Source organism: Panthera tigris, chromosome B2 (assembly GCF_018350195.1).
Source record: "Panthera tigris isolate Pti1 chromosome B2, P.tigris_Pti1_mat1.1, whole genome shotgun sequence".
NCBI lineage: Eukaryota > Metazoa > Chordata > Mammalia > Carnivora > Felidae > Panthera > Panthera tigris.
The window spans coordinates 78,478,719-78,504,523 of record NC_056664.1 but is presented as its reverse complement, the minus strand read 5'-3'; the positions used below and the strand labels follow the sequence as shown (position 1 = coordinate 78,504,523).

The window sequence follows — 25,805 nt, the reverse complement described above, 5'->3', positions numbered from 1 at the left end:
GCGGGCGGGCGCTGGAGGCAGGGGACGCCGGCGCGCGGGCAGTGTGGACCGACTGACTTACTGACCGACCGACGGAGGCACACCCCGCTCCACCCCACCCCACCCAGCCTCGCCCGCATCCCCGCGCCGGCGCCGCCTCCCTCGGCCACCCCTTCCTTCTGCACTTCTTTTCCGCCTCCGCCTCTTCTTGGCTCCCGCGGCGCCAGTGCCTTCCCCTGGCCCGGGCGGGGCGCCTCGGCTCCCGGCAGAGCTCCGTGGAGTCGGGCGGAACGTTCCGTTCTAGCAGAGAAGCAGCCCCAGCGCTGGGCGAGAGGTGCCGAGGGAGCTTCTCCCCGAGGACCGGGGGATGCGAAGGGTAAGACCTGGCAGGGTTGCGTTTGGAAATACTTTTTTCCGCCTCCCGCCCCTTCGGGTACTGACCGGTGTGGTCCCCAAGTGTCCTTCGTGGAGTTCTCATTCCGTGTGAGCGAATCGTGCGTCGATGTTTACTTAGCTGTGTAGCCCCAGCTTGCAAACTGTGGTCTGTGCTACTTCTGGAGGTTTCTTCCATTTACTAGTTATTGAATGTGTGTGCACTAACGTGTTTGTAAAAAACGTGTAATTGTGCATGTTTGAGAAATAGGCGCTTGAGTTGGTGCTGAATGTCTGTAAACCATACCAGCAACTAAGTCCTCCCAGAGAAATCCATCGATCTCTGCACCAAACCTAGAAACTGTCTAAAATATTAAATGCCATATGAAGAAATGTATGTCAAATAATAAACTTTTGGTATAGAAAATATAGCTGCAGGAGCCACTCTGCTTTGAGGAAAACTAAATGTACATTTAATATCTAGATTTGAATGTTGATGGAACCATTTAACTCCGAACTAGCCATTAGATGAAAAAAGTTGCTGTGTTTTTTGAAGACATTTCTTGGTAAGGCTCACAATCATAAACGGCTCACCTCTCCAATGCAAATGTTTGCAGTGATAAACACCAGAAGCCGTCATTTGGTCATTTGAAAGTTTGAAAGCAACATGCATGTTTCTAATTTTAGTTTTAAATTAAACAAATGAGAAAAAAATTAGTAATCTATTAATCATTTTGCCTCCCACCTTTTTTATTTCCCTTTAAATTAAATGCGATTATTGTCTTTGTTGTTGCTTTCATGATATATTAAGCATCTTTGGACATTTAATAAGAGATTAGAACAGATTTACTGTTTTTAAAGGTGTTGAAAGATCTCTATGGGTCCCATAACTTCTCCTCATTTTTTATTACCAAGTTAATATCTTTTCAACAAAGGGGGAAATGCAATTTCTTAGCAGAAACTCAGTGGACATTGAGTATCAGTGGGGTGACCACTGCCATCAATCTATTTTGCAGAATATTGAGAAGCTCAGAGCAACTAACCTTTAAGGCTCCCATAGGACTTTATCTGATTTAAAGTGTTGCTTTTCTAATCCCACCCTACTGACAGTTTGCAAGGGAAGATACACTGATTGATTTTTCTCTGTCCCTTTTTTTCCCCTTGGTAGTCCTTCTAGCTCCCCCCATCTCTAACCCAGTTACAAGCAATTTTATCAAAATAAAAGGCCATGCATAGTTTCTTAAGTGAGACCAATAATTTTCTGATTATATCCATACATGAACAGAATCCACGCACCTCCAGAATTTTAAATGTTGCCTGCTGCAAGCGGTTACTTATGGGCACAATAGCAGTGGCTGTAGTTGGGCAAGAGGCAAGAGGATGGACATGGTTTTCAAAAAACTAATCCATATGAGGTAATCAAGAGAACTTACTGTAAACAGACTCTTTTTGTTCCAAAGATGTCTCCCACTCCAGGCAAGGAGCAATCCTGGCTGAGGTAAGTATCAAGTGTCTGATGGGGAGAGGTCTCATTGTGTTCCTAAGTCTCTGTGGGGGTAAAGTGATACCACAGGGCGGAAATGCTCAGCACTGACCTTTCTAAAATAAAATTACTATGCTTGCATACTCCTTGTCAGGAAGGCAGATTAGATATTCACGCCCCCCCCCAATTTAATAGGTAGCCTCCACATATACGCATACAAAAAGAATGTTGTGGCTAGTCCCTTCAATAAACCATAGGTGATATTATTTAATTTGGTGTGTAAAGTTTTACATTTTGGTGAAAATCCGATTTTACGTTGGAGTAGTGCTGTGCTTTGTTTGTTATCCACTGTTTTCTGTCTTTTTCTGTTACCCTTTTCCCAGTGGACTGTGTGCCTCCCTGTCGCCTGTGAGATCGTTCTTCTCTAATAAGCCTAGCTGCAGGATCAGTGTGTTCTTTTTGGCATTTCAAAATGTTAAAATAGTGAAATTGTTAAATGTTACCAAGATGAAACTGCTGGGAATGAAATTCTCTGGGAGAACCACTCTATCTGTGGCATATTATAGTCTATTCCAAAAGAAAACTCCTCGCATCGGTTTACCTATTTTTTCAAGAAAGAAGCAGCCCCATTGATTGTGTTGATAAGTGTTTAGTATGCAGTGTCAGCTTATTAATTACTAAGGCAAAGCCTGAAAAACTCTTTCAAAACAATCTTGTGACATTCTTCTTTGCTTTGACTCAGAATTAACATGAACCACCAGGAAATTTAGACAGGCTCCTGGGTTGCCTTGCATATTAGTGTTTGGAATTAGAATTGGAATACTTGGCTGTTTAAGACTAAAACTATTATGAAATGGAACTTATAATAGCAGTTATAGTTCACCACGCTTACCAAATGTTTCTTCCCAGAAAACAGTTGGCCTAATAAGAAAAGGGATTATTTCCCATAATTAGCTCTCCAGGAATGCTGCAAAAAAAAAAAAAAAAAAAGAGTAATACATTGAATTTGGAGATACCTAACAACACATGATGAGTAAAATGAGATTTGGTTAGAGCATCTTGAATTTGGTTAGGAAGATGGAGCCTGTCCTTGAGGTAGCTGCCTGTTCTTCTTGGGGTAATTACGTTAGCTCAGTTGCCTAAAGGACACAGAGTAGAGCTTTCTTTCTTGCAAAGAAAGAAAGAAAGAAAAAGAAAGAAAAGGATGCCGTGTCTTCACCAGTGTGATCTGTCTCTTCTGTTTTTGTATTCATCATTTTCTAATTGAACTGACAAATTAGTTAGAGGGAATCCAGCCTTTGGGTTTAAATTATTTATAATTCTGCTTTTGCCTCTGAAAAGACCTGGTCCCAACATTGTTTGAAAAACCGCTGGGGCTGAGTTTATATATTGCACGTCTTTATTTTGAGGGACTGCAAGGTCTGCTCGTTTTTCTTTTCTTGACCAAAGAGTGATAGAGAAGTTAAAGAATAAGAGGAAATCAAAACCAATTGATGTACTTCATATTGGCAAAATTTTAACTTCATCCCCCTCCCCCATCTTTGGCTCTTTCTCAATCCTGTCCTCATAACAATGTTAACTTTCTGTTACATCTGCATAAATGCTGTTTCTGAGGGGTTGGGAGATAGGACACTTTGCCACTGAATTGTTGTCTAGTGTTCTGATAATCATTTAATTCACTAATCTGTATCTTCTTAGATTACATTGGGTGAACTGTAGAACATAGATCAACTCCAATTTCTTCCAGATATTTTCTGGACTAAAAGAAGCAATAAATGTCATCCAGAATATATATAACATGAAATTATATACTACATAATTAAAACAATTTTTTTAATGTTTATTTATTTTTGAGAGAGAGAGACAAAGTTTGAGTGGGGGAGGGGCAGAGAGAGAGAGGGAGACACAGAATCTGATGCAGGCTCCAGGCTCCGAGCTGTCAGCACAGAGCCTGACGCAGGGCTGGAACTCATGCACCCGGGAGATCATGACCTGAGCTGAAATCAGATGCTTAACTGACTGAGCCATCCAGGCACCCCTGTACTGCATAATTTTATATGATTGGGATGTATAATTACACTTGTATACATATATGTGAACAAACTTTTTCATAGATGTGTATCATGACCAACACAAAAGTTCAGACCCATTGCCTTTATATATTTGAATGTATAATTCAGATTTTAAATAAATACCACAAATTTGGGTGAAATGTCCAAAATTAAGGCAGCTGTGCAGATGGACACAGAAGACTCAGACAAAAGGAGTATCCACCTTGAATCTAAACAAGGAAGGCTGTTCTGATTTTCCAGGATAGTGGAAATCTGCTCCAATCTCACGTGATCTAAGAATCTTGTAAAGATGCCATGATGGGCATAACTACCTTTGATTATGGTTTTCTCATCAACACTGACTGATGTGTTTAATACAGTTTTCACCAGTTTTGCTAGTTGTTTATTATTTTTAGAAAATGAAGTTGGGAGAAAAAGTACAAGGTTATTACTCTGTCACAAAATGCACATCAATATCGTTATATTTGTAACATACAGCACATTGTCGTGCTATCACAAAAACGTTAAAACTATAGGAAATATTAGAGGGGGCGGGAAGGGAAGGTTGTTTTTAGTGGTTTTCCAGGGCCTCTCTTGGTCCTACTCAAAGAGTTTGATGTTAGAAGAACTTCTATCTTAAACGGGCCTGAACGGATAATAGGTATGTTTATGACCTATCAGTGATAATAGATCACAGCCATTACATAAAGTAATCAGTGCGATTACCTCTAGTTCTTAACAGAAAATATTGAGTAAAAGGTTTCCTGGGTCATATATCTTCACTGAACAGGGTGCCTCGTGGAAAATAAAGCACATGTCATTATAATAGTTTTTCTAGTACATTTGCCATTGCAAATACATTCTTGAGCTAGTTTTCATTGATATTTTCCATATATTTGAGGCATTTTTCCATATGGCATACTGACGAACCACTTCAGCATATCCTTTAATTTAAAGTTTCATTTGGCCAGGTTAATTTCATAATTTAGTGAGCATGAGGTTCATAGTTGTATTTGGATGGGTTTTCGAAGGAAGAATTGTTTACTAGCCAGACCTGAGCAAATGGGCCTGGCGGAGTCATAGCAGTCGTTCTGGAATACTACAAATTCTGTTTTAGCCCCCGCTGGAGAAATTTTCACACCTGCACTTAAGGAAAGCTTTCAAAGTTTTTCTTTGTTTGTTTGTTTTCTTTTCTTTTGTTTTTGAATATATGAGTTGAGACTGGTTAGTGGGAATCAGTGTCTCCTAGCCAACTCTTTTTTTAACCTATGGTGCTGTTGCATTATATCCTGTATTTTTGAATAAGCTTATTAAGGTAGGTTTTGCATTTTGTTAATGCAACAAGGGATTTAAGTTCCCATTTCTCCTAACCTAGATGGCAAATAGTTTTTCCCTACAAGCACAATATTTTATTATCTGACTCTTATCCTTCCACTGGAGTTTGGATTCTTAATTGCGTAGAGTTTGGATTCATTGAGTAGAAATTTGATATCTTTGGCTTGATTCTTTACCATCATTATCAACTCTGAAAAGCATTTAAAATTTGTTTTTGACTTCAGGAGATAAAGTGCGGTATAGTTTCCTAAATCTGACAATGTAATATCTATTTTTTTATTCCTACTAGCAAATTCCATGCTATTGCTTTTTAAGGAAAGGCAGAGGCATTTTTCAAAGATGTGCCAGGCAATCTGTTGTGGTAGTTGAATATACTGGCAAATGCTTTCACAAACTGTGTATGTCAGTAGTATATTTAAATATAATTAAAATAAAATATAATTAGGAAATAATGTTTTTCAAAGTTTATGTTTAAATGGGAGGGTTCCCTTCTTCCCTCATTATTTCTTCATCTGTTCTTTTAGACCATATATTCAGAGAAGAATGTTGGAATATGAGTTCTATAAATTAAGTTACAAGGAGCTTTACATTTAAATTGGTGATAAATTCCAGTGTGCTTTTTAAAAAACAAATTTCTCCTTGCACATATGGACATTCATACTATAGGAAATTTTAGAGCACTGACTTCTGTTGGTCAAGAGGCTAAACAAGATGTTTGTAATATAGCAAGTAAACTGATATCATGTGTAGTGTGCCTTTGTCACTCATTTCCTTTTAACTCAGCTATATTTAAAAATCATCAACTTGATTTATCCTTTAGAAAAGAGACTTAATTTAATGCCACTATGATCTGTGTATGTTGGTTTATTCCAGTGTGGCTTGTTCAGTGGACCAGATTTTCAACTCATTTCGATGCACTGCTACCAGAATTTGTAAATGTTTTCTCTAGCATTTGTACAAGTTGTGGTGAGCAAGTGATATGCATGTGGAGAAGGAAAGCTGAAGAATTTAATACAGAACCAAAGTAAGCAAAAGATTGTCCCAAGAGTCCTGTGTCTTTGCATACATGGGGATTTGACTTCAGAAGATAGACAACTACTTTTGGAAATTATATCAAACTTCTTACAAACAACAGCCAGAAAAGGGAAAACCTTTGAATGATTTTAGTCCTCAGCTAAGGAAATGAAGGATGAGTAATCTATGATCCATTTTTATTGATGAAATAATTAAAGAGGAAACAGTCTGCCCAAAGTCAGATATTTAAGTACTTTGGGATACATTTCCATGTATTTATAGCTTTTAGGTATTTTTGCAAGATATATGCCAGCTATAAGCAGTATGAATTGCATAATCTAATTCTGTAAGTTAATTTGCAGCCGGTCTGCATTACTTAGACCTCCTGCAAGATTTCAATTTTAGTTTGTTGTTTTCTGGGTTCATCTCCTGCCATACATTATTTTACAGTTTGGGGAAGAGAAGAACAGAAACAGAAACATTTCCAGCTTAAAAAAAAAATAAGCTGAAATGTTACCTACTTTTACTGGTTTCCCTTCTTTTATTCTCAGCCATCCTTCCCAGGGGCGTCGAAAGGAATGGCTACCAGTTCTAGAGAACTTTGCACACATAGACTTTGTAAATAGAATTAGGAGAAAATTGTGTGGAGTTCTTAATTTATGCCTCAGTGCTGGGTAAGTACATATTATATCTTGAAGCCACATTGCTTTGTTGGACAAAAATATAACAATAAGTTTGCTGAAGAAGTGCAGAGAAGCCCAGAATTGTAGACTGAAAAACCTTGAGAGGTTCCCCACTCATTATGTTTATTTTCAGGTGAGACCACATTATTCTATGTCAGTCACATAGAAATATCTTGGTTTTAAACGTCTTTTAGAGACTACTTTGTCATGAGTGGGCTCCCTTAGCAATCCATTTCAATGATCTAAAAGCCTATACTCCTAGAATATTCCTTGTTCCTGTCTAACCTCAATTCTTCTTAAAGGTTAATTTTTATTTCTCCCCCTCATTTAGTGTTTCTCATGGGCCTCCGTAATCTTTAACAGTAGCTTTTAAACTTTAGAGTGTGTTAGAATCTCCCAGAGGCCTTGTGCCCCAAATCCTAAGGTTTCTGACTCGGTAGGTCTCAAGTGACCTGAGAATTTGCAGTTTTTGTAAGTTCGGCTGGTGGGGAGACTACCCCTTACGAACCTCAGACCTGTAAAAGAACTGTGTGCACTCACAGACCACTGTGTGACTTCTCACACTGTTCTTTGAGATGTGTCCTAGATGTCCAGCCCATTCTTACCTATCTTACTTCCTAATTCTTTACCTTCATGTCACTTTTTCTGAATACCTGCAGTTCCTCAGCTCTGTGCATAATCGCAAAATTGCATCACACAAATCTCAGGAAGAGTTTGACCTTGAATGAGTACAATAAAATTACCTTATGGTTTCAGTGACATCAAAATCCTATACTTGCATCCAATTTGCACACTTACTTCTTAATCGGAACTACATTTTCAAAGCATATTCTCCATCTTTACTGAAACCTAGTTCAGTTCTGTTTGTATACAATTATTTGCATCTTTTATTGTATCTTTTTCTTGAGAGACAGAAAGCACGCAGAGAAGGGGCAGAGAGAGAGAGAGAATCCCAAGCAGGCTCCCTGCTGTCAGCACAGAACCTAATGTAGGGCTCGAACTGACAAACCGTGAGATTGTGACCAGAGTCGGGCGCTTAGCCAACTGAGCCACCCAGGCACCCCTATAATTATTTGCATCTTGAAAACATATTTTTATGTTTGTATCTTGCATGTTAGTACACACTTAATTTTTTTTTAACATTTCAGCTAAAGAAAGTGGCACATAAGTACCTAGTTTATAAAATCATGGTTGAAGGGAACCCTGGCTTTATACAATAAGAACTTATTTAAAATTATTCCAGTGAAAAAATGATAGGAAGGAAATTGAACTATTTAGAAAGCTACCATATCTTGATTTGTATGAGTACTTGAACAAATATTCACTTACCTTGTGAAATATTCCATTTTAGCCCCTGTAATGATAAATACTTTTCTGTTCTTTTTCATCACATAATTATGGCCTGTGTTGGTGATTTTGTATCTGCAAATTGGAGAGCCAAATGTTTTGTAAAATAGAAATGAGTTGGGTTTGTTATTAGAATTGATTTTGGGCTCCTGAGATATCCCCATCTTACATGTAGCATCTGTTGGCATAAACATATCATTTGTTTTTAGTAGAACTACTTTCCTTTTCTCATCTTTAATTACTTTCTTGAGGCAGAATTCCAAATATTCACAATTAATTTTTATCAATATATTAAATTTTCTCAATGCCCTTTTGCCCCAGAAAAGCAATTAAAAATTTAGTTTTTGTATGGAGTAGTAATAACCCATTTTAATCCTCCATAACATATTTTCTTATTTATGTTTTAATTAATTCAGTTGTAAGATACATGAAATGTTGTAGCAGGAAGAGAAGTTGCTCAACCAAAGCAAGAACTATGTCCACTGAATAGAATAACAAATTGATTCCTGAGGGTTTATAAAAGCCACTCCATCTAGTGGTTGAATTTTCACATAAACTTCTCTTGACAAGTTGTTTTCAAAACATACTTGCACATGGGGAAACCCATTTGGGAAAGATTAATGCATAATAACATGTATTTGGGATAGGGAAAAAGTTCATTATCATCATCATTTCATACATTGTCTTTAAAGGCCTATCAACAGCATGTAAGTAGGATTCATTCAAGGTTGTGCACATCACAGAAATCTCTCTGTATATCATGGCTGTGTGCCTCAACATTGAGGTTCATGACACACACCGGGGTAACCAAGGATAAGAATGAAAGGTAGATACCTGTTCTTTTGCCTCTAGCTTCCACTTGCCATCAACATAACTTCTGTTTAATAGTGGGATAAAAGATCCTGGGGTAAATAATTGTTGATGCCTTTTATATAACCTTTACATTTGGGGAGTTGTTTTTTTTTTTTCCAGGTAACTCTTTCGTGTATTAGACCAAAACTCAGTTTTAATTCCCTAACATAACCAGCTGACTTTATGCCAAGGAAAACTATCCACAGTTAAACACCATTCTGCTAAGATAGATCTGCCATGCTGCTGATGAGCACCAGTAAGCATTTAGGTATTGAGTACCGGCCCTGTGCCAGGCAGAGGGCATGCGAGGCATGTAAGACAGGTCCCTATTCTCAAGGCGTTCATGATTTGAAGGGTTCAGCAGTGCCCAGCCTCTGTCCTGGGAGAAAACCTCAAAGCAAATATAGGAAGGGGATTACACAACCCAATTATTGAGATGCACAACCCAATATTGTTTGATGATGAAATATCATATGCCTATTACATGTTTTCATATCCTACTGTATTCTGTCCTCTGTGGGAGGAGAAGGACAGATGGGTGGCTTTTATTTGATGGAGTGGAGTGGGGTGGAAAATCATTCCTCTTGCTTCCTTGACCCATATCTATTACATGGGTGTAATACATGGATATGTATTTAATGTCTACATTGCTAGGCACAGAGTATGTGCCCAATAAAAATGTGTTACGTGAAGCATGCGAGGGCCTGTAACTTTGTATCCATCAGCCACACTGCTGTAGTAACACCGCTTTGTGATCTTTGGGCACCAGAGATCTGTCACAAGCACTCCCTTGTTGGAGCCTAAGGTTTACAAAATTTCTTTTTCCTTGATTCCAGCCACCATCCTAGGAACAGGCCACAGAGAGTCACCTGTCTGAGCCGACCAAAACTATTCTGCTCGTGGTGGGAAATTGAGTGATTTCAGGGAGTTTGAATTTGTCCATATGGGAATGAATATTTCAAACTTTTGTTCACTAACAACCATCATGTCTCATTCAGACCTAGAGAAATTGTCCTCTCTCTTCCTCGCTGGTATTGTGGAAACTGTCATTATTGTCCACATTCCTTACAATTAATTGAAGGGGAAAAAAATCTGTCTAATTTTTTTAAAAATAGTGAAAAGACAAGTTACATTTTATTTATTATTTGCCAACAGTCACTGAAAATAAGGTGATAATCCAGGGTTAGGATTTATTGCTTATAGTTAATTATCATACTTGTCCCTGGAGACCACAGGGCAAGAATGATTTGCAAGTGCTGTGGGCAATCTTTTGCTGTCAACAGATCTTCCTTGAGATTTTAGTTGTTTATTGTGTAAAGTGATCACGTACTATCTAGTACCTCCTTTTCCCAAAATCAATTCTTCCCCCTTCCGTAGAAACAAAGAAAAGTGTCTTATTAAATGGTCCCTGGACTTCAAAGTTAAGTGCAGGGACTTGAAGTTACACAGACTTGGGTTGAGTTTAGCTCTGCCCTCTAGGTAGAGACCTTGGGCAAAGCATTTTACCACTCTAAGCCTCAGGTTTTTCATATGTAGAATGGGGATTATAATAGCACCTAATTCATGTAAATATATATATATATATATATAGCACACAAATATTCTAATTTTTCTTATTAAAACATTTGGGAATTGGAATTTTCTCTATTGTGCATTTAATCACCCAGATCACCCAATCACTCTGAGATCTGAACCTGGAGAAACAGGACTTGATTTTTCATTGGACTTAATTTGTATGCTCATGGATTCAAAGAGAATGTATTCTTTTGTTGAAAGATGAAGGAAGAAGCTGAAAGGTATGCTGCACCATTGGACAAAAAGTAGCATGCTTTAAACTACTTCTGTCTTTGGTAATGAACTGTCAGATAATCTATCTGCTGGGTTCTACATATTTTATGGGCTGGAATAATACATCACTTTTGACTTTTAATGGCCAAACTTCACATGCAAGATAAAGACAGTCTTAAGGAGTATTTGTATATGGACCATGGCTTCAATTGAATTGAAAATTTTGCATGTTCTCTTTTAAGGGAAAGCTGCATCAATTATGCTTGATCACTTCCTTTACAGATATGTAGAAAAAGTAGCTCTCTCTAAAAAAAGATATAGGCACTTAGAGGAAACATCAAAATAGCAGAACAGGGGTGCCTGGGTGGCTCAGTTGGTTAAGCAACCAACTCTTGATTTTGGCTCAGGTCATCATCTCATGGCTCTTGAGATCAAGAACCCATGTTTGGCTCTGTGCTGATAGCAGGAAGCCTACTTGGGATTCTCCTTCTCCCTCTCTCTCTCCGCCCCTCCCCCACTCATTCTCTCTCTCTCTCTCTCTCTCTCTCTCTCTCTCTCTCTCTGTCTCAAAATAAATAAACTAAAATAGATAAATAAACTAACTTTAAAAATAGTAGAACAAAATTAAATGGCAAATGGATAAATAGAATTGGCTGTAAAGCCAACAAATCATTTCATTTATATCATTAATTTGCTTTTGTGATAGGCTTTTCTTATGGAATCATCACCTCATAGTGAATGTTTAATCTGATGTAGTTTTAAAGGTATTAATTCTTAAGCCCTAAAATTCTTTAAATTTTAATAAACCTTAAATGTTAAATAATAAACCTTTAAATGTTAAATAATTTATAGCCTTATAAATGCCTTAATGTCTATTTAGTTCATATTAATTGATGTATTTTTATGAAATATATTTTTTTACTAACAAAGACCAGAGAAAATGGTGCATTTAATAACTTCTATTCCACATTAGAAAATATATGAAAAGCTAAAGCTTTGAGAACCAACCAAGCATTACCTACATAATGGAATTTTCTTTTATATATGGGAAAAGGAGCTGACATTAATACAAAGAAGAAGGATTATGTATTTTTGCCTGAATTATCAGGATAATTAAGTCAATCCTTTATTTCTCTTTGCTAGAAGATAATGCAAAAAGTGACCAAACTACTTGAATAATTCCCAAACTCTGGTGGTTATGTAAGAGTTAGAAAAGACTCAGTTGCCCATTCAACCATAGCAGAAGCATCATTCATAGAGTGACAATGTTGGCCCATGAGATTTGCCATGTATACTGAGGACATGTCTTAGACATAATGCAATTATAAGGGTCAACTAAAATTTTCCTACCAACTTTAGAGAAATATATTATCAAGTAATTTTTTCTTAATCAAATTAGTAGAAACCAGACTTGTTCCTAGAAATGAATGGAGAATAATAAATACATCCACTGGCACCTTCATTCTCTTGAACCTTCACAAGGCTCTTTTACAGGGCTAGCTGAGCAGAACACAAAGCCAACAAAGAAATTAGGGAGAACGATAGGGTTAAGCAAGGGCCTGGGACTCATGCATTTGACATTTTGGACTCTTATCAGCCTAGAAACTATGAGATTGGCATTGTCTCCTTAAAGCATTTGTAAACGTAGGATATTAGAGAAGGAGCCTGGTGGCGGGGGGGGGGGGGGTGGGTGGGTGTTGTTGCTGATACAGTCTATATCAGGAGCACTGGTCCTTCTGATGTGTCTAGAGGGTTTTCTGCCCAACTAGACGTGACATCCTGCAGGGAGCAAATGTTGCCTTCTGCCTGTTTCCTCAGAGATGCCACATAGGCCAGAACTGCAAAGATTTGGACTCCAGATAGAACAGCAATAAATATCTAAATTATTAAAATGTCTCTTTAAAACAAAGAAAGTCTTCAGCAGGGCAATGAAGACTAAAATAGCCTGCTATTAATTATATTGATATAGAGAAGACTCTATTTGAAGTCTTGTTTTGTTATTCAGTGCTCACCTTAATGAGGACACGGATATTTTATACCCTTAAGGGTTATAGAAACAAAGATGTGACTCTAGGTAGACTTTAGAAAACTTTATGCTGCCGGTGTACCCAGAAAATTTCTTTGATGATACCACAGCCTGCCAGTTAATGCAGAAGTTTGGGGGTGGTAGATGGGAAACAAGTGTGCGTGTAGTGAGGTGGACAAACACAACAGGTGATGTCATTCTAAAAACTTGAGTCGTTTATTTTTTTAAATAATAGATTCAACACATGGAAATATTTTTCATTTTTATAAAAGCATAATTTATAGCTTAAATTACTAGAACAAGTTGATTATATTTTTAAAAACAGAATCCTAGGAAAATCCCCTTAAATGTCATTCAATTATTGTTTTACTATAACAGTAATAAAAACCAACTGCTTCTTTAATAGGTGCATCTATGCACCTTGCTAGAAATTTCCAATTATGATTTTCCCAGTCGCACACAAAAACACAATTAATGGCAGCTGCATCCCCCAAAGCCTAAACTATATTACTAGTGAACTCTCAAAGAAAATTCTCAATGCGAAAGATAATCAGGTGAAAATTACTGTAATAATCCAAATGTAGAAATAAAGGGAAGAATTACTGAAATGCAGAGGACCACTTTCCCATCGTGATCCCATTAACTGTTAAAATAGCCTGTGCACAGTGGTACTTTGACATTACTGAGATCTTTGAACTGCAGAAAATCCGTGTATACTTTAGAACTGTATTCCTTAATTAAGGTTGCCTGATACTGGACAGAAATTACTCTATATTTCATAACCACACCATGCTCTGGCTCAAATGTAACAAGTTAGTTTGTTTTAATGAAAGTCCTTGGTTGCATTAACGTGGAAAATGTGAGCACATATGTGGTGATCTTAATACAGAGTAAGTCACAGGCACACATGTTCTGCATTGCTGAAGAAAGATCTGTGATCTTTTGTCATCACTGAAGAAGCTTTATAGCTCTTCCAGATACTAAAATTTTAATCCTCGAGGTCATGCCAGTAGGCAGATTTACCTAGATGGGCTGGCATAGGAAATAATGACTTAGTAGGAGGTAGTCTTAATTACTATTGACAAAATGCCTTAATGTGAGTTTGTAAGAAGCTAGAAGACTTGAATATGACACAGAAAACAAAATGACTTTATTCTGGTTACTGTTAGTGCTTAAAACAGTGCATAAAGTCCAAAAGCAAAAATTCTGGGGTCTGACAGACACGGGTTCCACTACAAACTCTTCGTCTTCCGGACAATTTGCTTAACATTAACAACTAATGATTTCCATTCCTTTATGTGAAATGGTGATTATAAATAAGCACCTGATAGACTTGTCATGACAATTTAATGGTAGAATATGCATAAAGTCTTTGGAATACCTGGGGTATAATAGAGTTCCAAATAAAGTTTCCTCCTCCCTCACCCCTGTGTGCATCTGCTATTTCCTTCATGCTTTAAGTGCTGAGACAAAAATGAAGACTGAATAAGCAGCCTGTGATCTAACAAAGCAATGTGTTATCTTGAGATAATAATTTATGGTAAGAGTCATAGTACTAAGTAATGATAACAATTAATATTTATTGAAGATTTACGTTTTGTGCCAGGCAGTATGTTAAGTGCTTTACCTGACTTTTTAAAATTTAATTTCTATGGGGCGCCTGGGTGGCTCAGTCTGTTAAGCGTCCGACTTCAGCTCAGGTCATGGTCTCGCAGTCCGTGAGTTCGAGCCCCGCGTCGGGCTCTGGGCTGATGGCTCGGAGCCTGGAGCCTGCTTCCAATTCTGTGTCTCCCTCTCTCTCTCTGCCCCTCCCCCGTTCATGCTCTGTCTCAAAAATAAATAAACGTTAAAAAAAATTTTTTTTAAATAAAATAAAATTTAATTTCTAGGACAATTCTGTGATTTAGGCAATATCATCATCAAACTCATCCCCATTTTGTAGATGAAATGCTGAGGCTTAGAGAGATTAACTACTCGCCCAAGTACAAGTCTCACAGTAATCTTGGTCTTCTAACTCCTAATTCAGTGTTTTCTTCATTACTAGTGTTTTGACTGGTTGGAATTAGTGGGGAAAAGAAGGGAGATAGTAGCGACCCTGGCTTCGGTTAAAGGGATGATGGTTCATCAAGGCTAAAAGCAGCTCTAGACATACTGTCTAATATGGTAACCAGTAGCCACGTGTGGCTATTAAGAACTTCAAACATGGCTGGTACCACATGTTGAAGTGATAATATTTTGGATCCACTGGGTTAAATAAGGTATCAAAATTATTTTCACCTTTTACCATTTCCTTTTTTACCTAGATAGTGGAAACTTTGATATTGTATATGTGGCTCACATTACATGTTTATTAGACAGCACTGTTCTAGAACCAGAACATCTGGGTTCATTCTGGCTCTACCACCTACTGGCTGTGTGAATGGCGAGTTACTTACCCTCTCTGTGCCTTTCATCTGTGAAATGGGGATAAGAACGGCACCCACCTCATAGGGTCATTGTGAATGATAAGCAGTTTGAATACTTACCTGGCAGGGGAAATATCCTGATCACGATAAGCAATTTGATACACATAAGAAGGTCAGGATGCCACCTACACATAAGTTCTCCAGAAGTGCTTAAAAAGGGAAAATCAGCAAGATTTAGTAGTCTTCTTATTATAAAGGCCAAGAAAGAAGAGGAGTCCATGGTAAGTTCAAGGTATGAGCTTGGACAACTTAATACAGTTATTCATAATTCCATAAGAAATGTGAAAAGAGACATGACTGGAGGCCATTTGCTGCAGCAGTATCTGTAACAACAAGAAGTGATAACCTAAACCTTCATCAGAAGGAGGCTGGTCATGTTCATTTAGTGGATACGTGAGGCACCTGCTAAATGGAGGGAGGGTTCGTGGACCAATGTGCAACTGTCTTCACGTATACTTGTAAATGGAAAAGCAAGCAGTGGAACAGTATGTATAGCATCTTAGTATCTGTTAAAAATAAAGCAAAGAGGAAATGAATTTATATATCTGCTTGAATATGCATGCACAGTATCTTTGGAAAGAGTAACAAGGACCTTCTTGCCACTGAGGAGGAAAACTGGATGGCTGGGACATGGGGACAAGAGAGCCTGGCTTTGCTGTATATCCTTCTGTGCTTTTGAATTTGGAATCGTATGAATGTAATATATACATATAAATGATCAAAATTTCAAATAAATTCGTTTTTAATTGGGCAGCGTGAAGGACGAGTAGTTACTTGACATAGGAGGACTTAGGGGTTGGAGTTACTGGACTGGCTCCCAGGAGGAGATGTTGGGCTCAAGTTTTGATTTTTAGGCCAAATATCCATTGAATTCATTACCTTTCTCTCCTCTAATTTTAAGAAAAGACAAAGAAGTAGTATTAAATCACTGCTTTAATGCACCAGTTAATAAAATTCAACTGCCACTATTAGGTTCACATGAACATTTCTAAGGGAGACCGGCCCTCTCTTTCTCATCTGCTATTGTGCATCAGGCTGGTGAAACACATAAGAAAAAAAGACACCACTCCTGTGCTTGGAAGCCATTTTCTAGTTATGGAAATAAATATGTAAGCTCATGATTAAGTGATATGGTGGGGCCTGTAATAGAGGGAAAGCCTGGGGGAACTAGTTCTGCCTGGTGGGGAGGGCTAGCCAAAGAGATGTCAGAAATGGAGGTAACTTAATGTAACGGAGAGCTTGGAAATGGGTATTTCGGACAGAGGGAGGCTGAGAGGAAAGAAGGAAGGTGTGCAGGTGTGATCCAAAGAGCAGCATGCCTTCCAGGGCCAGAAAGCGCTGTGTTTTAGTACGGGTGGGAGTTGAGAGGCAAAAGTCAGATTTGAGGATATGCCAGGACCATTCACAGCTCTCTCACAAATCGTGGCCATTTTCTGAATCCCTCAGATTGCAGGTGAAAATTTTCATTTGTAAATGGAGTTGTTTAGCAAAGGGAGGTTTGCAAAGAGCAGAGTTGATTCAAGAGACAGCCTAGACTCAGGTGTGGCAGAATGTGGGGAGGTGGGCCACATTTAGCCACTGTCCCTGGTTCAAATTACTGTATAAACGGAACAAACCCCCCCCCCCCCATCGTGATACTGAAGGTATTCATTTAAATTTTTTTTCTTTGCCTCCATATTCTGTTTCCACTCACACTAATCCTACATACTCTTGGCATAAGCATCCTTTCCTTGGGGAAGCCTCCTTCAACCCCCTAGACTGGCTGCTCCCACAGCATCTTGCATATCACCAGTCACAGCTGCCACCACACTTCATCATAATTACGGGGTCAGCTGTCTGTCCTCTGCCACACAGTATACTTCATGTGACAGGGACTCTTTCTCGATACTCTTAGCCCCTATGCCTACCTACCACAGTGCCTGGCACGTAGTGGGTGCTCCATAATTTGTCAAAGCGGTGAATAAATGAATCATTAATTCAGATAGGTAGGATCTCTGTGTTTTAGCGGGAGGACTCAGATCCTTTTAATTTGTTCCAAGGTAGTAACTATCTCCCTCTCCAATACAGTGTGATATGTTTTTAAAAAAGAAAAATACAATTAGGAAGTAAAATGCTGGTTTTTATGATTACTTTAAAATTATTATAGGTATCACTCAGTCCTTCTAATATCTTTATAAGCAAAAGAGCCTAATAGCCACGTTTTAAATAAACATTTATAAATAGTGAAATCAATTCTCTGGATGTTTATTTTGAAACAAAAACAAATTGCTTAGCTTAGAATTGAAGAACCCTTAAAATTTGGCCTCCTTTTCTCAGTCGCCCTCATTTCTGGTGCCATCTACCTGGAAAGACTGGGACTCCATAAAGGCCTGTTTCCTGTCTCCCAGCATGCTTGTGTCACTGCACCACTCATGGGGGACACTGTCAGGAAGCACTCTCCCATCATCACCGCTTTCCAGGGTTAAAGATCTTGGTCTTCCCACGGAGACAGGCCAGAATCCAGATCTTTTCCCATGGAAAGATCCTTTAGTTCTAAACCTCTCTTCCTCCTCCTTCGCACTCAGCACACAGGCCGTGCAACACAGTTCCTGATTCCGCACCATCTTGCTTTGGGGTTGTGCTGTATGTTCAGTCTTACCTGTATGACAAGATGGTGAGTCTTCAAGAGCAGACGTTGTGTGACGTGTCGCTCTCCCCCATCCCCACCAGCGTTAGGACACTGCGTGTATGTGACAGTAGAAGCCGGGTGGTAAACACTTCCTAATGCGACCATGAGGTGCATGCCATGCCCAAGGCACATTTCCTTTAGCTTGACAATCAGGAAGTCTGTACAGGATCACACAGTGACTTAAATCCAGGCAGCTTAAATAATGAAAGAGATATTTTTTGGTGGGTGCCACCAACATCACCAACTTCGGGTGGCTTTTCTCTGACTGACTGACTCATTTTGTTGATTAAATCTGACAAGAATTTCATTTAGGCTCAGAGACAGGAATGAAGTAACGTGATGGTACACATTTGGGATATTTACAGTAGGTTTTAAAAAAATTATTGTTATTCTCCCAGTCTTCTCACCATTCAGCTTATTTGTTTTCCCTCCTGTTAGGATTCCCTGCTGCGGGTCTCCTCCTCAGTCATTTTGAGTTTGGCCTAATCCAAGACGGAGGTTATGAAGTCTATCCTAGATGGCCTTGCTGATACCACCTTCCGCACCATCACAACAGACCTCCTCTACGTGGGCTCCAATGACATTCAGTACGAAGATATCAAAGGTGACATGGCATCCAAATTAGGGTACTTCCCACAGAAATTTCCTTTAACTTCCTTTAGGGGAAGTCCCTTCCAAGAAAAGATGACTGCAGGAGACAACTCCCAGTTAGTCCCGGCAGACCAGGTGAACATCACCGAATTTTACAACAAATCCCTTTCATCCTACAAGGAGAATGAGGAGAACATCCAGTGTGGGGAGAACTTCATGGACATGGAGTGCTTCATGATTCTGAACCCCAGCCAGCAGCTGGCCATCGCCGTCTTGTCCCTCACACTGGGCACCTTTACGGTTCTGGAGAACCTGCTGGTGCTGTGTGTCATCCTTCACTCCCGCAGCCTTCGCTGCCGGCCCTCTTACCACTTCATCGGCAGCCTGGCAGTGGCCGACCTCCTGGGCAGCGTCATTTTTGTCTACAGCTTTGTTGACTTCCACGTGTTCCACCGCAAAGATAGCCCCAATGTGTTTCTTTTCAAACTCGGTGGGGTCACCGCCTCCTTCACGGCCTCAGTAGGCAGCCTGTTCCTCACGGCCATTGACAGGTACATATCTATTCACAGGCCCCTGGCTTATAAGAGGATTGTCACCAGGCCCAAGGCCGTGGTGGCATTTTGCCTGATGTGGACCATAGCAATTGTGATTGCTGTGCTGCCTCTCCTGGGCTGGAACTGCAAGAAGCTGCAGTCTGTTTGCTCAGACATTTTCCCGCTCATTGATGAAACCTACCTGATGTTCTGGATCGGGGTCACCAGTGTGCTGCTGCTGTTTATCGTGTACGCATACATGTATATTCTCTGGAAGGCTCACAGCCACGCGGTCCGCATGATTCAGCGCGGCACCCAGAAGAGCATCATCATCCACACGTCAGAGGACGGCAAGGTGCAGGTGACACGGCCCGACCAAGCCCGCATGGACATCAGGCTGGCCAAGACCCTGGTTCTGATCCTTGTGGTTTTAATCATCTGCTGGGGCCCTCTGCTTGCGATTATGGTGTATGATGTCTTTGGGAAGATGAACAAGCTCATTAAGACGGTGTTTGCCTTCTGCAGTATGCTGTGCCTGTTGAATTCCACCGTGAACCCCATCATCTACGCTCTGAGGAGCAAGGACCTGAGACATGCTTTCCGGAGTATGTTCCCCTCGTGTGAAGGCACCGCACAGCCTCTTGATAACAGCATGGGGGACTCGGACTGCCTGCACAAGCATGCCAACAACACAGCCAGTGTTCACAGGGCCGCGGAGAGCTGCATCAAGAGCACGGTCAAGATTGCCAAGGTGACCATGTCTGTGTCCACAGACACGTCTGCCGAGGCTCTGTGAGCCTGACGCCTTCCTGGCAGCCCAGGAAAAGAAGTTCATTTTTTTTTAAAGCTTAAAATCTAGAAAAGTCTGTCGTCTCATCGGTTATATTTTTTTAAGTTTACCATGCTCAGTGAAAGGTGATTGTCACCAGGATCAGTTATCAGTTCTCTAGCATTTCAATAGCATAGGTACTGAAACTCAGTTCTTCAGGAGTTTACAGTGAAGAAAGCCTGCTGCTTATGTGACTGAAGCTTCTTCAGAGTCTCAGTGAAACAGGAGAGAAACCTGTGGCTACACAGTTTGAAGTCTAAGTAACCACAGGGAAACACCATCAAATGAGTAATGCCTTTGTAACCACAACTTTCATTATAATGTGAAATGTATTTGTCCATAAGTATCAGAGATGTCCATTTTTACAAGTTACAGAGTACTAAAGTAGAGCTATTTTGTAAAAATGTATTGTGTCATGTGAGATGTGTATCCGTGTTTACTGTGTGTTATTTATATTTGTCTAGTTCAGCAAAACTGAAAGGTAGACTTTCATGAGAACAGTGGAACACAAGCAGCAGATACGTGCCAGTGAGATCACTTTTTAAAAAATTATTGCCCGTGACTTTTAGACACCTTAACATTTTTTTCCAATCTATTCAAATTTGACATTGAAATAACCATAAAGGTTTATTTTTTGTTAATGAAACGGGAAGAATTTGAAGACTATCCAGAATATTGAGCAGAATTCGTTGACACTTAAGAATTTGTTAGCCCTGCATTTTCATACGTGGACATTTATTATCTTCTGGACTATAGCTGTTCTGTTGGGTGATGGATTACAATCAGAATGGAAGAGAGAAGGCATATTGACTTTTCTGGCTGACATCTCTGACTTTCTTTAGTCTTTAGCTATTACTAGACCTCTTAAGACAGCATGTGTCAATCTTAATGTATATTGTTATCACTGTGCAATTGCTGTTTACTTGAAGGGTACTGCATTCTTATATTCCAGGTTTAAGTAGATTTCATGCCTGGGTGGCCAAATGAGTCTTCATTTTTTCTTAATTGAAAAGAAGTATTGTCTGGATCAGTAAAATTATACCGTGTGTGAGTGTGAATATAAATGTGTGTGTGTGTGTGTGTATCTATCCCGTAACTGTTACAGTAATGTCGTAAAGTGAGAAAACTGTGACCAAGTATAAACCGTATCACTCGCTGCATTCTTGCACATGAAGTCAGTTTCTAAAATTGAGTTCTTCCAGAAACCTTGTTGATAAAAATACTCACCATAAACGTTCAGGAAATTCTCCTCCCTTCCCCCCACCTTGAGAGATTGGGTCAAGTGCTACTAAATTGACCTTTAGATATTTCAAAAGACCAGTGTCTGGCAAGGAATCATCAATGACAGACGCAAGTGAAGGTCTGTATTTACCATGTCAGTGTTGGGAAATGAGTATCTTGGTTTCTGAGCACCTAATGTTGACCAAGTCCACGGATCATCAGAAGGGAAGTGGTTCTAAATAAAGCCCCCGTGGTAACATTTTTCCGCTGAGTGTGTAGTGATATGACCCTGTTTAACTAGCACTGTACTCCTCTTGCTGAAGTAGGACACCAGGTCTGGTCCATGTGGCGAAGGAGACCAGTCAGACAGTGGGCAAGACAGAGAAAGTGAGGAGCCGACACTCTTGTGACTGAAGCTTGGATGACATGTGACTCTTTCTATGCTTCATCCAGATGCCCTTGGTGACAACCCTGGACCCAGCTTTGACTGGATAGGTTTGGGCTAAGGAATAGACCTCTCCCCTGCTCCTCGTTAGCAAGATCTGCTGGAGTATAAAGATGAGCATGGCTTGCTGTCTTTTTATGCCCCAGTCTCATATTCTTTAATGGTGCCATGGGTGCTCAGAATTAGGCCCTTCCCTAGTTAGCATTAATATTGCTTCAGAGGCCACTTGACCCTGACAAATTACTTATAAACAGTCTCCTCCTTAAAAAGATAAAGCGTGGCTCCTTGCAGGACCCAGAGGCCTGGGTAGCATGGATTGAAGTGGAGAGGTAGCATTTATCGGGTGATTTCTAGCTCTCTAGATAGATGAGCAGCCTACTGGGGCTATCTTTTGTGCAGTGTATGGTCTACAGCTGAATGTGGGCTGTGGGCCAAGCTGGGATGCATTTAACCATCTGCCTATACAGCTCAAATGTGCCTGTTGGTTGCTTCGCTTTACCTCTCTGTGATATGCGGGGGAGGGCTCAGGGTGCTGGAGGATGAATAAGGTCTCTTTAGAAAAAAGAGAAAAGATTATTTACAAACACTCACCAGGGTCTGGTTCCTCGTTTGTCCGCATTATCCTTAATATCAATCCATGTGTCTCAGAGCTCACCAGGCAGGACCAACTTTCCTCTCACAGCTACGAAGACCTGGTGAAGATGAAATTCTTGTTACTTGTGAAAAATTCCAGGATTCATTTTCGAAACTGTATTTGTGTATACGCGATGTAGATTTTATAGTGTGCTGTGCTTTCAAGATATAAATCATATATAATAAATTAAGGGACAATGGGGCTGACGGCACTAAACTTGGTGCTTATTGATATTCTAAGAAATATCTGTGAAATATCATCACATACGTGTTACACTACCTTCATTTTAAAACATTTCAGTTACTTTGAGTCACTTTGACACTTTTAATATCATTTCCTAACCCAAGAGACTCCAATGTCCTCCCTAATGAATATACTCATTAAAATTACCATTCATTAGTATCCCTTAATTAGGCCCATTAACTTAAATGTAATTTAAATTTCAATAAGTTTTATAAGGTCCAACCTCAGACTTACCTACATACCTCTGAGGATAACATACTTGTCCTGACCATGCATTTCACAATCACATATGTCTTAAAAAGGGCCAAATTCCCAACCTGTTCAATTTCTTCAGAGTAATGATGGATCTTTCAGCCCTAGACCAATAGTTTCATTTAGATGAGGAGGGCTGTTTCCAAGAACCTCTAATTTTCCATTACTTATGAAATTTATATAAAAGAAACGTGGATCTGGGAGGAGCTGCAGACATATGCCTACACTTGAGATGATTCCCACACCTTCCCGTCATGTTGAGTCAGGTCTAACTGGCATTAAGTGTCAAGGAATTTGGGCTGCCTGAACCCACACTGCAGGGAATAGGTCCAACCAGCAGATGAGAATTAGGCCCTGGATGAGTAGCACTCTAATTACCGTCCTGTTGATTCATTTTTGCCATTCCACATCTGTAAAAGAGACCACCAATATCATGCGCAGAATTAGATTTCTCACAATCTAACTGTATATTTGTATGATATTTTAAAATCTCCTAAATGCTGGGCAATGGCTATTAACAATTGTCTTGCATTGGCCTTCTGATGAAATGTTAACAATGCCTATTGTAATATAGACAAAACATTTTATCTACTGATTTGGGCTGAATGTATGTAAATAGGTTTTAAAAAAAGTCAGATGTTTAAGCAGTGGCCTACAAATCGGTAATTTTCAGATAGAAGAGTTTCTTTACATTGCTGTGGCATCCTAAAACCTATCTTCACGTAAACTTAGTGTACTAGCTTGCTGGGGATCAGAGTCCCCAAGAAAGGAAACTTTTTCTTGTGATAGTATGAACCAAGATACCAGGCTATCTGGATTCTTATTTCCAATGTTTCAACTGGGAAACATAACTCTTTATTGTCTGTAAATCTAACATTATTACTTTTCCTCTTAGAAGAATATCGTATCGTTAGATGTTCGTTGAGCTGGTAACACCCTTGCAACTGCGGCAATATCTTCGTTAGTAATCTGTATAATACTTTGTACACAAGTACTAGTAAGATTGTTATTCAATGTAGCTTCAGTCATTAAATTACTATAGCAAAGTAGTACTTTCGTAATATTTACAGTGTATTAAGCCCACACTATATTTTATTTCAGTGATATAATTAAATTGTTATTTATTCGAAGAGAAAACATCCCATCATGTCTGTTGTCCAAAGTTACTTGGAATCAAATAAAAATTCTAGATTATCATGAAGAACACAAACGCCTTTGAATTCTGCCTTATTTCACAGTCTAGCATTAAAACACTCAGGACTTAAGTTCTAAAAGATTGCTGAACAACTGATTTGTTCCCAAAAAGCACTCATGACTTTATCTGAGAAATGAGGACAGATTGGATTAATGTAGTCATTTTTAACATAGGAAAAACATGCATAAAACCATCATTTACATAATAAAGAGCAAAAGCCTGCCATACCTTTTAAAAGCATTATTTCATTAAAGGGTTTAGTGATTTTGCAGTAAATTAAAATAAATGTACTGTTCATAATATGTAAATGAAATTGGAACTTAGCAGATTTAGCAAATTATATAAATCTGAACAATTTATAAACACATAGTCTGAACCATGTGTAAGAGATAATTACTTTTTAACATAACTTATAAAAACATAATTTTATTTGTACAATAAGGAAAACTAGTTTGAAAATTTTATGATGAAGTAAAAAAAGCATTATAATGAAGTTTTTACATTATTATTATCCAAAAGTATGTTTCCAGTTGATTTTGAAAGAAAGTATTATTCAAATGATAAACTGGCAAATATTTAAAAATAGATTATATTTTGATGACAAAATAAAAATTTATTATTCTGCCTATTTTAGTAAACACTGTAAACTGCATAAGCTGAATGCTTCTAACAGAAAGCAAGTGACATGTGTTCTTTGTTCTCAAATTTTACATTGGTACTTGAGGAGAACAAGATACTTATTTCAGTGTCTTCATGTAGCAAAATTAAACACTGATCCCCCATCATTAGTGTTACTATCTATAGTGAAATATACATTTAGAACGATATAGAAACAGGAAACCAATTGAGGTATGTAAGAAGCTCCACCGTGTCCCCCAGAGATGGTTCTCTAAAAAAAAATTCCACCCTTACCTCTAAAATATTCTAGAAGAGTTTCTTCTGGATTGAAGGTGATACAGGTGAAGTTTTGGGTTCCATACTGGAACATGGAGAGTGAACAATACACATTATCATTGTTCTTCAGCTCCCTGTCCCTGACTGCTGGTGAGGGAAATTTGGAGTGTACATATCTGATTAGTTTAGGAGGTGATGAAATGTGAAGAATGGGTAAGTCTCTGAACATTTAGAAGTACAGGTCATTGGGCTACTGTCTTAAGTTCTTCAGAAGTTTCTGGTAATATTAAGGAGTGACTATATAGGATTATAGGATACATAGTTCCCTGTAACACAGCCTAAGGGGGGAAAAAATGATAGGAAGGAATGGAATGGGGTGAGGAATTAATTAAAATAATACAAATGTAGTCTTGGGTTAATAGACAAATGAGATTCTGGGATTCCCCAGTATTTTTTAAAAAATGTTTCTTTATGTTTGAGAGAGACAGAGAGAGAGAGAGAGCAAGCAGGGGAGGAACAGAGAGAGAGAGAGATGGAGACACAGAATCAGAAGCAGGCTCCAGGCTCTGAGCTGTCAGCACAAGAGTCCGATGTGGGGCTTGAACCCATGAACCATGAAATCATGACCTGAGCAGAAGTCAGATGCCTAATGGACTCAGCCACCCAGGTGCCCCTGGGACTCCCCAGTATTAACTGCAGTAGCTTGTTCATTGCTTTGAACATGGGTGCTCAAATATTTGTAGAGCAAATGAGTAACTTTTTTCTTAGTGCTAAGAAACAAATGGCTAATGCAGCGCTTAAGTTTATTTTAATAATAATAATGTGAGAATTCCTAACATCTTTAGGTAAGCCTGATCCTTTCAAAAATGTTCAAATGTTCCTTACCAGTATGCAATCTTTTTTGA

At 39.0% G+C, this 25,805-nt stretch overlaps 1 protein-coding gene across 3 annotated transcripts; it reads left to right on the top strand.

The window, feature by feature from the left end:
* CNR1 (cannabinoid receptor 1) lies at nt 1-23,965 on the top strand. 3 transcript variants are annotated; one of them, XM_015535206.2, is made up of 2 exons: nt 1-355; nt 18,502-23,965. In XM_015535206.2, exon 2 carries the CDS (start codon nt 18,565-18,567, stop codon nt 19,981-19,983), a length of 1,419 nt encoding a protein of 472 aa, XP_015390692.1. In that variant the 5' UTR covers nt 1-355; nt 18,502-18,564; the 3' UTR covers nt 19,984-23,965. The 3 variants fall into 3 exon arrangements, with proteins under 3 accessions (XP_015390692.1, XP_042842720.1, XP_042842721.1); XM_042986786.1 differs by lacking the exon at nt 1-355 and adding an exon at nt 15,363-15,627; XM_042986787.1 differs by lacking the exon at nt 1-355 and having other exon boundaries at nt 18,509-18,667; nt 18,835-23,965.
* The last annotated feature ends 1,840 nt before the right edge of the window (nt 23,966-25,805 follow it).

Coding starts and splice junctions, on each gene's coding strand:
- CNR1 (XM_015535206.2), top strand. CDS start 18,565: ATGAAGTCTATCCTAGATGGCCTTGCTGATACCACCTTCCGCACCATC.